General features: G+C 35.8%; 1 protein-coding gene across 1 annotated transcript in view; it reads right to left on the reverse strand.

The window, feature by feature from the left end:
* Positions 1-4,701: 4,701 nt before the first annotated feature.
* Positions 4,702-18,962, reverse strand: part of LOC136843853 (inversin-like) — a 649,403-nt gene continuing 635,142 nt past the window's right edge. Inside the window, exons 15-17 of the mRNA XM_067112689.1 lie at positions 14,182-14,686; positions 7,296-7,402; positions 4,702-4,979 (exon numbers count right to left, since the gene is read on the reverse strand). Coding sequence (XP_066968790.1) covers positions 4,861-4,979; positions 7,296-7,402; positions 14,182-14,686 — 731 coding nt within the window. The 3' untranslated portion in view covers positions 4,702-4,860. The remainder of the gene's footprint in view (positions 4,980-7,295; positions 7,403-14,181; positions 14,687-18,962) is intronic.

The raw sequence follows: 18,962 nt of genomic DNA on the forward strand, positions 1-18,962 counted from the left end.
TTTCATTTTTATCAAGGATTCTTGTCCATTCTACACATAAAAATAGTATTCCTAATTTACACAACTTTGAATAAAAAAACAAAAACATGATGTACAGCATCAAAAGCATTTACCCACTCTAATTTTAAAACAGCTCTGTTGATTTTCTTTTATATGATGATTAATATGGACGTTATTGTACAGTTCCCAATAGATTTTTCCTGTACGCTACAGCACTATTCTTCAGATAATTTTGAAAGCAGTACATTTTCAAGTCTATTTGCTTATATCTTAGCTATGGTTTTGTGGTCAATTTTCAAAATGAGACAGCCCTCCAATCACTCAAAGACTGGCCTTTGGTCCCCTTGTTCAGTTATTTCATCAAACCATGATGGTCCAAAATTTGATCAAACCATGACAGCCTAAAAAATTCCTAATAAAATTCAGCAGGCGTCCATCTCTACCCGGTGCTTCTTCACTATTCTGACTCTTAATTATAGCAAGCAGTTCCTTTCCATGTATATTACAGTGCAATCTTCATCTAATTTATCACACAGTTCTAGGAACCCCTCCTATAAACTCAGTTCAGCATTCACTTAACCAAATAAATTTTATAAAACTGAGCAGCATAATATAAAATAGCATCTGAATTATTCAATACCAGTTTCTATGGCCAATGAATACACTAAATATTTCATATGATTTGGTTACCTTGAACTTTTTCTTTTCCTCAGCAAATGACATGACAACCTCTCTTGTTTCTTCCTTCTTTCTTGTCCTTAACTTCACCCCCCTCATATTATGTTATTTTTACAATTTTGTCTTATTCTTTACTGTTGCAAAGTCTACATTATCCTCACTTGTATTTATGCATAATCTTTTCAACCTATGCTGCAGAAAATGAACCAAACTTTATTTTTCTGATACAATATCTTACAAGGATCCCATTCTAACATACCTACAAAATTACCTTTTGCTCTTCTGAGAAACTGCCACAAAATTTTAAAATTTTATTTCGCCTCATCTTTTGCTAAAGAATTAAGATTTCACTTCCAGACACCCATATCAGTTGCAGTTTTCTGACACTTCATATTTGTCACAACCATACTATGATCTAAGGAAGATGCAGGAACAGTTCTTATGAGTTTACATTTGAATGCAAATTTTTCACACGTAGTCTGTTAATAGGTAAAGCATAATTTTCCCAAACATACATGTATTCTCTTGAAACATTTGTGTTTGTTTATGATATCTTTCAGATTAATACTCTTTGATAAATAGCATAGTCAAACAGTCAAAAGTTACCAGAAAACTTCCTTTCAATTTACCTACCAGTACCCAATAGGGCACAAATATACGATTAAAAAAAGACATCTGTTCACCAACGTGCACTTGTAAATTTAATGCTCTACCTTCATAATCTGCTTTTTGATTAACAATTGTCACAAGGGACAAAGTGTTCACTAATAAGAATAGCTACACCTTTTAAAAAAGTAAGACAACTGATAAATATTTCATATTTTCTTGTAAGATTTAATTTGTCAACATTCTAACATGATCCTGCAACATTATTCAGTCTAGTTTATAGTAGCAATGAGCCTCTTACTTGAACTTCATTTCCTTATTTATGCCATTAATACTGATTTTAGCAAAATTCCGAGTCATGATGGAGATATTAGACAAAGAGACTTTACACTAAACAAAAACATGAATAATGGTAAGGGACTACAATGCACAAAAATTATTTGACAATTTTTCTCCCCTTCACAGTGCCCGTTTGCCTGTTCTTGTCCTTTTTTAACTTGGGTTTTCCTCTGTTTTTCATTTGACAGACCACTCACCTTTATTCTTCAGTTGTATTACAAAATTGTCTTCAGGTGTTTTCAATTTCACTGGCACAGTATTATTTGAATTATAGTGAGTACTGACATCCTTAGTGGTACATTCAATAATGGCATTCAGTGAATGTTCAACTCTTGGTAATTTCTTGTGCCTGTCTTACTGGATTGTAAACAATGATCATCAGCTTTCCTTTCTCTCAGTTGGTGTACTTCAGCTCCCGTCACTTCCACCATTAGGTTGTCTTGGCTCTGAGTTAGAGCACCACTTGTCGAACAAATGTTTGTGGCCTCTTCATTACTGTTGTGCCTTCAAACTGGAGTATCTGTGTTCTCTGTAGCCATTTTTCCATTTCCCTTTATCTTGAATTCCACTAATTTCATTATTTTTCTTATTTTCTTCATTTATATGTTTCACTGGTTGTTCTTTCTCACTTGGCTGCAATAAAGTCTGCAGTACTCAATACTTATTCTGTCTTCTTTCTTGCACAAAAATTCAGCTGCAATTTGGTTATTTCTTCCACGTTTGTAGTGTTTCATTTTGGCTATTGTAGAATAACATGATATGTGACGAATGTTCATTCACGAAAGGATACTAATCCTAATCTCCATTCTTGCCCTCCTGATGTCATTTAGAAGACCTTCTGCTTTCCCATGATCAAATCTGTTCAATCTGATTCCAAATCCTCAGCCATACCTCACAAAAACATTTTCCAAAATATAAACATACATGTCAAATGGCACATATCAAAGAGATGTAGTTATACATCCAGCTAAAATTAATGACCGGCACTGACTTCTGTTCTCCTGGATCAAAATTCATTTCATCATATGTCAGAGAGCGACTGAAATACATTGTTACAAGACTTTATGACAACATTATTTTCATATAACTGTTGAAATCCATCAATGCCTACACTACACTGCATTCAGGGTTACACATAAAGAACAACCTCATGGAGTCACTTCTCTGCACTGATTTAAATGAACCTGTAGTAATGTATCTGGTGAAACTACAGTGACGTCACACTGGTGAAAGTTACCTGACAGCAAAGGAAAGCTCATCCATAACCAATGACGCCCCTCTCATGAAGATTTTGAGCTAAAAACATAAAGTCCCAAAAACCAAAAATATGTCTCCAGTTAACCTCTGGGCTTTTATTTACATGTTAGTTGATGCCTCTAGACGATTCGCTTTGTTCAGCAAATTAAAATATAAAAAAAGCTCAAAAACCTCTCTAATCTGGATTTACATTTTGCTGATGCAGTATTTTACTTCTAAGAGATAAATACACCGAAACTATGGATGGTATGCCAAGAATGTGATATAGTCAGTAGGACCCTCATCTAACTAAATTCTTTAATCAAATAATCCTCTTTCCATGCTATTAACATCACTAGTAAGACGTACAAAATATTCCATTTCACATATCATCACGGTCTATGTGTTTTTCACTATACTGTATACACAGATACATATTTGCAGCTTCCAAATATGTATTACCTTTCCACATAAAGACTTACAGGTTTCCTTCTCTAGCTTGAGGTCCAGTATGACAGGAGTAAGGCCAAGCCCTACTGGGCAGCAAGATGAAAGAAAGGAAGCAGGAATCAACATAAATTTAAAGGCTAAAGGGTTGGTACACATAGGGCCATAGGAATCCTGCAGACACTCCTTTAGTCATGCCTACAGTGCACTGCATGAGGAGCACTATGATATTAACCCTCCATGGGGATTTCTGAGAAAGGATTCAAATTCCATCGGTTGCACATCTCCTACCAGCTACAAGATAATGTAGTTCACTGCATGTGTTAAATGAATTGCATTGAATATAGAATTTGGGCCAAAGGCCAAACACTAGGATCAATGAGGTCATTCAGCCCTGAAACGGAAATTGACAGTACAAGGTTCGAAAGGTGTAACTGGAGGAAAATCTCGCAGTTGCACTATGAATCGGTTGTTAGGAGAGGGTGGAAAGTAAGATGGAAGAAAGAGAATAGGAGAGGGAAGTACAGTAAAGGAACAAAAGGTTGCAGCTAGGGGCTGAAGGCACGCTGCAAAAAACCTTAAGTAATGCCTAAAATGCACCGCATGAGGTGCACTGACGGCACTAACCCCCCTACCGGAAGTACATGTGCTAATGCTGTTCCAGTTATCATTATGTACAATAAGTGTGTTTATCCTTTTCTGTATGAAGAAGAGTGTTGTTATTCAAGATATGTCATATCTATTCCAAGAGCTTTAAGGATTATTTACATTTAATTAGATTATGCATCATCATTTCGGTAGTGCCAGAGATAAACTGCCCTTTTTCAAGAATCAATAAAGGCTGTCTCAAGCCTTGTTGCCCAGGATGAAATGGCTACTGTCATTCTTCCAAAATAATCCCACTGAATTATTTAGCATGCATGTTTTGGCAATATGTTTGGAGAAAGATAGTGAGCATGAGCTATTCTGTCTCCCTTTAGATGGAACTAATTTTTTCAAAGGAAAAAGGTAGTCCCATCTCAACGACCAGGCAGTTGAGCTAAATCTTAGCAAGGAAGGTTTACAGACTGTACCTGGTCCAGAGAAAACATGGAGGTAGGTGCTACTTGGTAATTTTTAAAGAGTGCTATCAATAAACACGACAGGGTGTTCCAGATGAGAGCTGGGACTTACTTGGTCTCTAAGGAACTAGCTTAGTCTGCTGTGTAAATAATGTTGAGTGTGTTAGCTGTAAAGTTGTCCAGCTACTGAAGAGTAGCTAAAGGATTTACATGTAAAAATAGTCATATCCATCATGTTTCCTTCACTTTTAAGAATAAATAGGTGCATTGTTCACTCAACTTTGTCACAGCTTTTGTAACTACCTTGATTGAAATGGTTAGGTAAATACATAAATTTCAAGAATAAATTTAATTTACAAAATAAGCTATTCTCTTATAAACAATATTACAGAAATAATTCCAAAGGACTAAAGCTTTATTACATATCGAGCAAAGGCACTTCAAAATTCTTTGTACACCAGAATAAGGCACATGGATATAGATATCACAACAGTCACTTATCTGAAAACATTATACTACGCGGCTTTTTTCCTGGCCGCTTGGCTGTACCAGCTGGGGGAGTTAAATTGTACGAGAAAGACGCTGCAGGTACAGCACTACTTTGTCGATGAACTGTAAAAAAGAAGCAAAAAATGCGGTCTCTGTATCAATTCTAGGGAAAAAACTACATATCTTAATAATGCCTGGCAAAAATTGAAACCTTTTTCTTGTGAATTTATAAAGGTTAAATCTTCTCAGTTTAACAGTTATTACTATCAAGAAATATCAAACTTAAAAAGAAAAACTATCACCACTAGTTCCCTAAAGAAAACTTGCATATTAACACAATCTTCCATGAGGTACTAAACAAAATATAAAAACAGATGTTTCTGTATATTACACTTGTCAATTTTTATCACAGCAATTGCAGATCAGACCAAACTTAGAATAATTTTAGTGATCTATAAATATAAACACATTATTTCACTTATTACTTTGCCCTAATGCCTGATGAGAACACATAACCTAATGCAGATTACATACCTATAACAAGTAAAGGAAAAAGCTTGTATCCCTAGAAGGTCATTCATTTTACTTGCTGTTCCAAGTCACTTTGCTTTCTCCACTGCATACCATGCACTATCAACAATCTATTTCTTTACAGCTGCTTACCATAGGCAAAATACAGCTTTTTAACCTCAGTGGGAATGGTAAGGCTGTGCCTGTCCTGAATACTACTCAATACTGTATCCCAATTGTTTTTCAACTCTTATAGACTATTGTAATGTCACAATGTAGTGATATCATAACGGTATATGTTCATTCCATCTATCTGTATAATCATACAGATCAGGTAATAACATGATACAATTACATTCTACAATTACAGTATATCAAGTATCTACCATGCTATGTCTTTCATACAAGACCGTAAAACAAGTAACACAGTACATTATTATGCATAGCTATCAGCAACGATAAACCACTATACGACTTATTAACAAGGAAGTTGATGGCCAATTTGAGTGGGTCATAATAATAGGGATGATGTCCAAACCCTATTACGTTATTTAAGAGCTACAAGAACCTCTACTCTCAGTATAGAGTGAAAAATTTAGGAAAAGACTCTGACTGTTGTTTTGAGTAAGTATGCTGATGCCACATGTATCATGCACTGTATCAGATATTTGTCTTTACTAAAAGATGAATCAAGAAATGGGTAGCGTTCGGCATATATATATTCTCTTGCTGAAATGTATTTTGTAGTAAATTATCACCGTTATCATTTTCCATTAAAACTTAAATAACAATCTTAAAAACGTGGCATATTTTTTGAAAAGTACTGCCAATTTTCCTGTCAACTGAAGACAGGTCATTTATGGACCAGATAATCTGCTTAATCCGTGAAGAAATTGAGGATTATTCTCTTAAGATATCTTTTTAAAGGGCCACAACTTGATCCACCTAAGACGCATTTACACCACTTTGATAAATGTTTTTTACGAAATACTAATAAATTTCTACACAAGAAAGAAAATCCCTACATTTTAAAATATTTTATTTGTTGTTAAGGAAACTATATGATTTGTATGAAGCAGAGAGGCATTTCATAGTTCTGAAAAAACTGCGTTTAACCACAGCAAAGGAAAAGTAATAATAAAATGCAAATAAATGATGTAAAAAAGGCATTTGTATGGAAAATGAAAGTAAATGTTTTAAAAATAAAAGGCACATTCAATTGAAATAAGGCAGGTCTAAGAGTTTTCCCTTTTTTCTTGGTACTACAGTACAGTACTTTGCCATACAATATTTTGAATTTTAAGTGAAATTACATAGCTACATAAGCAAGGAAGAAAAAACATCCATTATGAACAAATTAGTGTACACATACACAGTAACAGTATAAACTATGGAAAGTGAAGCCAGAATATTAAACCTGGATTTACACAACAATTATAAAAACGGATTTGAGTATTCCCACAGGAACTATGGCTTCTCTTAATAAGGTTAGGATTTACAGGATGAAGTGGCAACAGCATGCTGACCCAAGAAAACAGCCAGGTCTCTTCCCAAATTTGTGGCACTATAGCACAGACTTCATAGTGGCTGATAACAAAAGAACACAGATTGTACTGGTCACTGAACAGTTTCTATTGAACAACAATCTATTACATTGCAATATTTGACTCATTCTTTGCATTACTGATTTCATTTACTCTCGCATGGCATGCTATTTTATAAGTTGTACATATAGGCAGTAGTATTTGGTATGCTAGGAGATTTTTGTGTATAATTAGGTTTGCTTATTTTACAACCTTAAAGGTTTGGTATTTCTGTTCACTTTTATAACAAACTAGTTCCAATTACAGTATAACCTCATTATTCTAGCACACTATTACAGCCTTGTGAACTAGTTAACCAAGAAAAAAGACCATCAGTAAATCTTACCTTGCAATGTTAATGAAGCTAACTTATTATTCCATTTTTCTTCAGCCTGCTTTCTGGCACTTGGACTCAAAACTTGTGGCCTGACAATGTTTCTGGAAATACTGGCCCTGAAAATTTTCAAGTTCTGTGTATTATGTACAATACTGTACAATCCTACACTCTTACAATGATACACACACACACTCTCTCTCTTAAATTACTCATACTCAACATATTGTCAGAGAGTAACCACATGCTCGTAGGTTGTAGGAACAAAACATCAAGGCTGCTCTTCTAACCATGACAGACTCAAAGCAGAGAGGGTGAATGAAATGAAAAAAGTAGTATTAAACTTCCTCCATAGTTAATATAAACAGAATTCACAAAACTTTATCAAATCATGCTAATTCTAGATGACGTTTTAACTGTCTGTTCATGTCCTGAGGTGGTAGTTCCTGCTATTGTATATTATACCATCCAGTTATCCAAGAAAAGGTGACACTATACAGAGGTGAAAATTTACCACTCTATCCTGTGGAAACTTTTGCCTATCAGGTGTCCCAAGATTTTAGAAATTTTATAATAGCTGACATTTATCTTTCTGTACATGGTTTTCCATGTTTCCCATGCTGTACATTTCTCCACTCAGATCTCCCCTCAGAGAAAAGTAAAAATTTTACCTGAGCTCTTTAAACATAACTAGTTCTTCCAAACAAATCTATTAATCATATAGTATTCACAGTAATGTTCTTGAATATCCACTTGACTCAGTCTTTGTCTTCCAAACATATGAGGAGCAATTGTTCACACATGTATCACATGGATCCACAAGTAGGAACCAGCCACCTCTCCACTGTGTGTAGTATGAATGCAAACAGTGAGAATAAGAGGGGATGGGAGAAGGGAAATCAGAGTATAACTGATGGGTTTGCATGAAAACACTCACACCTGAAATACAGTTTATTACGTGGGAGTTTACAAGTTGAAACACCCTGACTGTTTGAGTATGCTCGAAGAATCCAAGGGAGCAGTTGGGGACTGCGAGTCAACAGACCACAGTTCAGGTACTGCCAAGAGTTGTTGTCATGTACTTAAATTATATCAGAAAGAAACAAGATGTTTGTATTGGGAAGTTTTTGTACTACATTGCCATCAAGTCAGACATAGGTGCTAAAACCACGACCGACTTAATGAATGAAGGATGAGGATGAAGGAAGGGAAATAAACTTGGTCTGCTGCCACAAGCATTTTCATGCATGTTTACCATTCCTCAAACAGAAATTAAAAATGACAACACCAGGAAGCTGGCCTCAAAACAGAAGGAAAACCTGTATTGTACTATATTCAAAAGATGAAAAAGTAGAGAGGGCTTTATCTAATGAACCCTCACTCTGCCTGTCTTGACTTGTCCTCTGACATATTGTTACAGTATTACTAGGAATTGGTTATTAATTTAACTGGTAGAAAGGAAAAGACCAGTGCTGTTATTTCTAAGATTCTTAATTCTTCTCCGGTAGTGGCAAATGGCCATCGCTGGAGTATCATCTTCACTGCCTGTGGCTGACAATGAGGTAGGAACAGCAATGGGTGCATCTGTAAAATTTGCTACCAGTCTCCTAATCTTCTACCACATAGTCTGGAGTGAAGGCCAAACCCACAGATGATCAACCTCTAGCAGGTATAACTGCCCAACAATGAATACAGCTCACTAACCTGTCTTCCAAGTGCAGTCCAGTGAAGATGACCTCTCAGGAGGCTTGTGGGGCACTTTGGAGACACTTCTGAGGACCAGTGAGAGATCCTAACTAATCAAGGGATGCCATCACACGGTTCAAAAGATATGACCCGGGAAATTTGAGGTCACGTGTGAGGTCACATATTTTCACCGACCCATAACTTGGTTAATAATTATCAGAATTGTATAAATGTAGATATATTTAGAATCAGGAGCCAAGGAATTCAAATATACAGGTTTTAAAACTCTAGGTTGAAAAATAAAAAAGTTATATAAAAAACAAAATTTGAGGTCACAATTTGACCTCCGGGGTATCAAATGAGAAATTTTTTATAGATGTAAAAATGAAGGAAAGGGCATTAGCTATTAGAATCAGCAAAAAAAGTTTGTGTATGTAAGTATTTTTCATGAAACTAACCTATAAGTGAACACCATATTCATAAGTCGGGCATCAGTGAGCTACCTTTTTCTCACACTTATGCTCATATTTTGACATATAGATTTTTTTATAGATATAAAAACAAAGACAGGGTTCTAAGCTATGAGAAACAATCAACAGTGTTGTTAAACAACCTGTTGAAGCAAGTTGCTACTTGTCTAATTTCAGCATCCTCGTCCACAGGTTAGTACAGTTGCAGCCATATAACTCGGTGGCTGGTGGGTATGGTGCTCTGATCCTCAGAGACTATCAAGGCTCAAAACATCAAGTGTATATAGCTATATTTTCTAAAAATTTATGTTATCTAATTTATATTCCTGTATATTCATATCTTTACAGATCACATCACAATGGTTCGACATTTGAAATACTGCCAGGACCCAATTACAAAACACAAAACGCATAACAATCAATCTTAGAAAAGTGACAGACACACTTGCTGAAAAATGTGATGGTAGACTGAAAAAAACTCATTGTTGTGTGTGAACTGTTGGAAAATTATAATGAAAAGCCCCACTATACTTAGTACCACTGAAAAGAAGTCTGATCAAGATTCAAGTGAATCATGTACTATTGACAGTGATTTGAGTAACATTTCTCCAATTAAAGATGTGAAAAATGACAGTGATTGCTTCATAGCGGAAAATCTTTCAACCTCACTTGAACCAGTTCTTGCACTCCTAGACCAAACACCAGTTACAAAAAGCAAGTACTAAATCAACAATATAACATATTTAATACTAGCCTATATCCGTTTGAACTACTATATGAACAATTATATTAAATTTATGGTAGCTACTGTATATACAACATATATAATTGGCAAGCTTTTACTTTGAAACATTAAATCTTTAATATTGCTATTGAGTTGACACAAAATGCAAGCTGAGCTACATCCAATTCTTTAGATATATTCAATTGTGTGAAGTCTCTCTTTCTATTGTTTTCAGAAGGGCTGTCATCAAGCCAGAAAAAGCAAGGCTCTTGTGGTAAGCTATTATCTATTCAGAAATCCCTGAAAAAGTCTGGAACTCAGTTATGGTGTTGAAATTCTCGATAAGGAAAATAATAGTGCAGAACCTGAAACTCAATCTGAAAAACATCTGAACAAATTAATGAATGAATTGAAACTCATTCATGGAGAGCAAATGTCACAATTGCAAACTGCAAATAATGACACTCTCACCATACACAATTGATAAAACAGCTAGCTTCTTTCAAACTACAATATACATAGTAAAAAAAAGGCCGTTTACTGAAATCAGAACATGGAATCCTTCCAAAAGTTCCAACAATGAGCAAAGGAAAAGTAATAACTGAAGAGAACAAAGATAGTTAGAAGATTCTATGAGTCAGATGATGTTAGTCGTATGTCCTGGACAAAAGGGTTGCATTAAAGTCATCAGTGCTGAAGGTCAACAAAGGTGCAAAAGCGATTGATCCTTGGAAATTTAAGAGAGATTTTTGAACTATACAAAAATGATGAAAAGAACCCAAAGTTGGATTTTCACATTTGCAAAATTATGGCCAGCATATTGTGTGCTTGCTGGTAGTGGTGGGACTCATCCTGTCTGTGTCTGCACTTATCATCAAAATCCAAAATTACAGCTAGCTGCATTGGGAGAAAGAGCTCTTTCTTACAAGGATCTTCTGGATTACAGTGTCTACAGCACAGAGAGAGACCTGCATGATGCAACTTTGCAATGATTGCCCAGGGAAGAGGGTGTCCTGAATTTTCTCGAGTTGCTTGACAGTGTGAAATCAGCTCCAAATGAAGTAACTTACAAGCAATGGGTGACTGTTGACTGTTGTACAAATGGTTGATAAGGTGGAACTACTTCATGAATACTTATCATCCCTAAGCATGAAAATCTGTCGGTTGGTTCGTCATCACTTTGTTGCTCAGCAACAATCCCAGTCCTATACACAGTTGAACGAATCGTTACCACCTGAGAGCGAGGTAGTTGTAGTAGGGGATTTCTCTGAGAATTATTCTTTTATTGTCCAGGATGCTGCCCAAGGTTTTCACTGGGACAATTCACAGTGTACAGTTCACCCTTTTGTCCTCTATTACAGATCATCTGTAGACCAGGAACTTAGCCATTTTAGTGTGTTTCTTATCTGCATCACTAAAACACAACACTATAATGGTTTACACATTCGTAATGAAGCTTATGACTTATGTTAAATTCAGACGCCCACAATTAGAGATGGTGCACTATTTCTCAGATGGATGTGCTGGCCAATATAAGAACAGATATAATTTCACAAACCTCTGTTACCACGAAGAGGATTTTGGTCTGGCTTGAGAGTGGCATTTCTTTGCTACATCCCATGGACAAAATGCCTGTGATGGGATTGGAGGGGCAGTAAAAAGAGCTACTGCTCATGCCAGTTTGCAGGGAACTACTGAGAGGCAAAATTTTACACCAGAACATGTTTCAGTTTTGTGAAGGAAACTTAAGCAAGATCAAATTTTTCTATATTACTAAAGCAAAACTGAAAGAGGCAGAAAAGAAGTTGGACCATCGATTTAAGGAAAGTAGGGCCATTCCTGGAACTCAGAAATATTACAGATTTGTTCCCCTGGACGAGGAAGAGCTGATGGTGTATCCCACCTCAAGTGGCATTGGAGAAAAGAAAGAATAAGGATAAAGGTCACATTTCTAATGAACCTACAATACTTGGTAACCCAAAGTGTATCAAACCAGGAGAGTATGTTGGATGCATTTGCAACAAGGAAATTTGGTATGGAATTGTGGAGGAATACTGTGAAGAGTTTGACGATTTCACAGTGAACTTTCTACACCCTTCTAGGTCATCAGGAGCAAGTGCATATTATCATCCATCAAACAAGGATTCATGTGCTGTGCCAGGACATCATATATTAACTGTAATGAGTTGTCCTAGCCTAAGAGGAGGCAGCAGAATTCAATACATCTTTCCAAAAAAAGAAATTGATGAAGGCATTGCAAATGGAAAACTTGTGTTGGCTAGCACATGAATCCATAGAGTAGGTGTTGTTCTTTGTTATACCTATTATTTCCAGTGCAGATTAGCACTAATGTAAGTTTTATTTCTTATATTCTTGGTGTTTGCCAAGCTCAGATTTACATCTAAGGACTAAGATATCACAATTCCTGGATATACTGTATAAGCAATTTATAAATTTGGTGTTTACTTAAGTGACATGAAAAGTACCAACAATGATTTTTTATTTTTTTGTTCACCTGTAAGTTAGTCACATAAAAAGTACCAACATTACCAAAACTTTTTTATGATTGTTCCTCATAGCTAAGAATCCTGTCTTTGTTTTTGTATCTATAAAAAAATCTGTATGTCAAAATATGAGCTTAAGTGTGGAAAAATAGGTAGAACTGACGCCCGACTTATGAATATGGTGTTCACTTGTAGGTTAGTTTCATCAAAAATACTTACATACACATTTTTTTTTGCTGATTCTAATAGCTAATGCCCTTTCCTTCAATTTTTATATCTATAAAAAAATTCTCATTTGATACCCTGGAGGTCAAAATTGTGACCTCAAATTTTGTTTTTGTATTACTTTTTTTATTTTTCAACCTAGAGTTTTAAAACCTGTATATTTGAATTCCTTGGCTCTTTCAGATTCTAAATACATATACATTTATGCAATTCTGACCATTATTAACAAGTTATGGGTCGGTGAAAATATGTGACTTCACATGACCTCAATTTCCCAAGGTCATATCTTTTGAACCATTTGTCGGATTGGTCTAAAAATTTCAGAAATGGATTCAGGGCCTATGATTTCCCTATAAACCAAATTTCAGCAAAATCCGAGAGATGAGGGTGTTAAGCACTGGTTGACCTGACAGGGAATGCCCCATGCAACCTTGTGAGGTGTGGCTACTTGAGAAGTTTCTTTCCAGTTGCGAGAATCCTGGGGTTGTCTACAAGAACAGTCAGTAAGTTTTCAAATCACTTCTGTTGCAAATAAAGGGAGCAAGCACAACCATTTTCTTGTGGCTAGAAGCCTTAAGCTTGGGAACAAAAAGGCAAAACTAATATCCATTTACAGCTCTACAAAACTGATGAACTGTAAAAAGTAGTTAGTTCCTAAAAGGTGGATCAAAGTGGCGCATGGAAAAATAAATGCTTTTCTGTTCGGAAGACAAAGGTAATCTGAAGACACCAAGAAAGTGAATGTGGACACTACAAAACTGAAGAGGTTCTGATGAAATGAACTAAAATAATGTGGATTAAGTTTCAGAGAACTTTGAAAGACATGGCTGGTCTGGTTCAGCCACTTTATAACAAATTGCAAAAAATTAATTACGTTTTGTAAGCTACGCAATACCACAAAATATCTGATGCACTGTCAACAAAGGAATAAGACAGGAAAAGATAAGGGGAGATATATAATTTGTTTAAAATCTAGGTATTACCCACTTTCAGCTGGCACTAGCCACGATAGGACAGAACTACTCAGCTTCCTCCTGTTTCTATACGATAGGAAAGAACATAAGTGATTATTGTTGATTTATATATGAAAATATAATGAAATGCATGAGCTATATTTACTTATGTAATTTCTAATTATCATCTTTGAAATTCATCTGATAGGTCCATCTAGGATGAGCTGAAGAATTCACACAGAAAACTCAACTGTTTCACTATAACCTATTGCTGTCACCCCCTGGAATATTTAGATGCATTGTAAAATTAAACTAACAGACTAAAATTTTACTTACCCTTTATGTGCAACCTCCAATGCTTTGGCAGTCCTTTCTTCCAGAAGTTTTCTTCTTTCCTCCTTATCTACATGTTTCTCTTGCCCTTTAAATGTGCGCGATCTTAATGTACTTTTATCATGACTAGAGTTCCCACTTTCTGAAGTTTTACTTCTAATATTGGGTTTCAATCTCTCAGGGTCTATGGCGCCCTGAGATGCGTGTGTGACTACCTCACCATAGTCTTTAACAGAGGTCACACCACGTGATGTTTGCAAAGTGAGATTTTCACTCTCTCTTGGAATCTCTTTGTGACCTTCTGCTTTCTTCCCCTCTGAGACTGTACTGCATTTTTCTTCCTCCAAATTTTCCTCGACCTTTGAAGAAATTCCTACGTTAGCCGTAACCAAACAGCTAGCAATATTTATAGGATACTGTAGAGCTTGACTCATTCTAACACTGCAGGCCTTAACTGCCTTATTTACCGAAGGATCCTCATCATCTTCATCAGACTGTTTGTTTTTACCTATCAAATACATGAAACAATGCATAAATTAACCATTTTACAACATTATGATCTTTTAAACCTAACAAAAATGCTTCTTAGTTAATTGTTGGACAAAGACATACAGGATAACTAAATCTGGATCATGTCAAGATTAGCGAACCCACTCTCAGCAGGGTTCGCTATTTTTTACAAGAAGATTATTGGGTTCGTTATTCTTTACATGGGAATAGTCGGGTTCGCTGTTCTAGACACGAACACAAACATAGCAAAACAGTGTAGATGAATCACTCGCTGTGTTTAGTACTAGCCCTCATATGGAATTGGTGTTCGGATTGGAAAGGGTTAGCCATTCTTTACTTGAGGATGAGGATCACTGGGTTCGCGGTTCTTGACATGGAGATGTTGGGTTTGCTAATTTTGACATGATTCCTAAACCTTAATATAACTATTTAGTGTTACAATATACAAATCCACAGATTTTGCCAAAAATGAGCATCTTCAGAATTTTTAAAGTAAACTGCTCTTTCTATGATTGTTAAATATTTTCTAAAACAGAAAAAATAACCACTATTAGGTTTTAACCTTTACCAGAGATCCTAATCACTCATCTACATTAGACTGTAAGCTCTAATACCTTAGAACTTTGCAATGGTTTCATTCTAATCTAAAAAAAAAAGATTTTTACATAAAATGTAACCTCAAACAACCATGAACACATGCTACATGGACACTATTTCTATTGAAAAACACATACGTCCTGTCCCAAGAAATCTTTTTTTTTTTATGTTACAAAGACTTATCAAAGGGATTATGAAGCTGAAAATCAGGTCTTGCATACAAGGAAATGCCAAATAAAGTTCAAAGGTTTCAGATGCTTTTTCCTTGCACAACATAGAAAGTTTTAGGGGTTCTTTATTACACCATTTTACACGTTAGATGGACTGGTTTTGTATTCTACTTTTCATCCATTCTCTTTGGTCACTTCCCACCCAGGTGTTCAACTTCATAAACTTTACCTTGCTACATTTACCCATTTCATACAAGAACATATCCTATGAGCTGTATATGACTTTTATTTCTACAAAGTACTTTACAATAACTACATCAAACTAAAGAAAGCTGACATTAATAGAGCATTGAAAAAGATGAAATTATTAAACAATTTTTTCGTCTGGGATGAGAACACTGGCTAAGAAACTGGTTAGTTACCCAGCTGTTAACTAGGAAACTTAGGTACCATATAAAACTGTAAATATAAGATTTTTCCACTTGTACAGAAGTTTAGTGACATTTTGTGTAGCTGCAAGTTAGACTTTCAAGACATGAAGGTTATTTGTCATCTTCTGTGGTTGATGTTAAGTGTGGCAACAGCATCTTTTTCTTTTTTTTGCCAGTAATACATTTGTACACATTATATTTTCAAACAACTAGTCATTCTTATTTCAGTCTTTACAGAGTGACTTTTACTTTATTCTGGACAAAATTTACAAGTAATTTCAGAAACAATTTTTTCTCTTCCAGTTAAGGACTGAGATGCAGCATGGTGCTACAACAGCAACGAGAATGCATAGTAATTTTGGACTAGTGAGTGAACTGTGAGGTTACTGAGGATTTTTTACTACAATGGGATTCATTGAATCTATCTCAACCTTGAATCTTAAAAGGGAATACTGATTTGTTGAAATACAGAAAATAATTTCTTATTATCTTGAAAATTACAAAAACATGTTACCAGTAAAGTGTGATTAGTGAATATCCAAGACTGCTCCATGTTTTATTGTTTTTGGGTGCTGAGTAATCCTAATGCTATTCACATATACCGCCTTCAAGCCAGCAGATACTTGCCATAATAATAATGGCAATTAATTAAAGTACATTATCCTTAGACAAGTCTGTTATGAGGATAGAAACAGGATTTGTATTACATCAACTATGAGGATGCTGTGGATTTTGAGGATCTTGCTGTGTGAGAGGCTGATAATGAAGAAATAGAAAATGCTGAGGTGGTAATCATTACTGATTTGGTAAGAGTCTAGAATGAGATGGTATGGGCATGTGGTAAGGATTATTCACAAGGATGAGCAAGAGGGGTTGGATTTAACCTGTGAGGGACAGATAGTCAAGAGGAGGCAGAGGATTAGATGTTGTGATAAGGTAAGGGAAGATTTGGAGAAGATGGGTTTAGTGGGGTTAGGAAGATTTTAATGGGAATAGCAAAAGATGCATCAGGGCAAATGATCCCTAAAAAAAGGGGACAGTAGTGGGATAAAGAAATATTATGAGCCATGTACCATACGCACTGCAGATGAGGTGTTACTTTACATACCTACGGTATCTGTTTCTACATTTTCAATGCCAAGCTCTCCAGGGTCTGGGAGTTTCAGGTCACGGACAGTTTTTCGGGCCCCAAGCTTATGTTATTGGCTATACCTTTTGAACATGGAGTGAGTGGTGAATACTTTTACTGGTACTCAACTTGACAGATGCCACCTTCCCAGTAAAGGAGTCACCCAATAGTTTTGAAACTCGAGCTTTTCTGGATCATGTGACAGTTGCATCAGCGTCAGTTTTGAGTCCTGTATAGGATGAAAATGACATTATCTTCAATCAATGTACTGGCAATTCCTATGGATTAGCTCCTCCTTAGTATTAGAATAGTCCTGAAATATACCATGTAAAACATAACAATGAAATTGTGAAATGATGTAGCATAACATTAATAAAACATTACAAAAAATTAAACTGGAATAAAAAAAAATTGTTAGCACAGTATGCAAAGATTATTAACCCCAAAAACTGAAAAACAACACAGCTGCCGATGAAGATTTAGAAGCTATAAGTTCTCAACAAAAACCAAAATATTTATTTGTTTACATTATCAACAAAAACCAAAATATTTACTCATTTCCAGGAATATTCAAGCTGACTTCCATGCAAGTAGCTCACTGACTGATGGGTTTTGATATCTATTAACACAAAAGCACAGAATAAGAAAGAGAATGCTAAAGTTTTCTATATCCAAGATCAAACAGCAAGGGTGCGCCACTTTGGTCCTTGAAACCTCTCGAACCTTCTCAAACCCATCTGAACTAATGGAGATGTCCTGATGGCAGCCTCTGATGAAGGTGTTCCACCTCCTCTCTACAGGAACTGAGGAAGGGGCAGATGAAAGGAAGTGGAAGGACAGGGCATGTTTTCCTCTCCTTGTTTTCACAATGGCAAACTCTGGTTACCTCCATGGTAGCCATCACTAAGAACAAAAGAGGGCTAGCACATGCCACACTCATTGTTAACTCTGTTTAGAATACTTATGCAAGACATTGCGCCGCGCTGTCATTTGTTTATGCTTGTTTATGTTTATGTTGTGAGACTTCACCGTGAAGGGCCATGATGGGCACTTGGTGGATTGGATCTCCGAGATAAATAAAGTCAGTTTTTATGTCTGCCTTGATTTCTCCTGCCACAGTGATGTACACGATCAACACTCATGGTACTAAAAACTCAATAAATTTTCAATATAGCCTCACTACACACTTGTGGAAATACCCATGATTACCCACAGGCTAATATATAACCAAGCTGTGGCTCAAACACTAATTACAATGGGAAAAGAGCATATGCAAATAGATAAAGGAATAACAAACACACCAGTAACCATGTAATCGATCAGGCTGGGCACACAATGGTTGAAGTAGGCCGACGGAGGTCAGGACAGATACTCAAAGGCCTTACCTGTGATAATTGTTTGTTTTTATTCAGTATACAGCCAACATGTGCAGCGAGGCTAGATAACTCCATTTATGAAAAGTGAAGGTTTGTAACTCTGTAGGAACAAATCTATGGCAAAATAAGGAAAATAGCCACAAATTTTTATCATTATAATTCTCCCTGAACAGACCCCTATCTGCAAGGGACATGGGAGTTAACCCAACTCCAAATTCAGTTCAGATGTCATCCCAGTGCTAACCTGTCTAGATTTTTATGGCTAAATTTTCTTAATTTTTTATAGATATCATTTGATGTCATGTAGAATCTTCCAGACATTTAAATGATGTCATTCGAATCTCAAAGGGTTAAGCATAAATTTTGGTCTATCCTAAAATCATGCTACACTGTTCTCTCTGTATGGATTAACAAGAACATATTAACACTCTAGGTATTTGTATAGTGTATGAGACTGGCACAACAAAATTACAACCACTACTAAATCAATCCATAAAAATTGTTCTCATATTAATTTCTATTATTTGTAAGGTCCTTGTCCTTGCCAACTAAATCATCAGTTCAATCAATT

Source organism: Macrobrachium rosenbergii, chromosome 12 (assembly GCF_040412425.1).
Source record: "Macrobrachium rosenbergii isolate ZJJX-2024 chromosome 12, ASM4041242v1, whole genome shotgun sequence".
NCBI classification, from domain to species: domain Eukaryota; kingdom Metazoa; phylum Arthropoda; class Malacostraca; order Decapoda; family Palaemonidae; genus Macrobrachium; species Macrobrachium rosenbergii.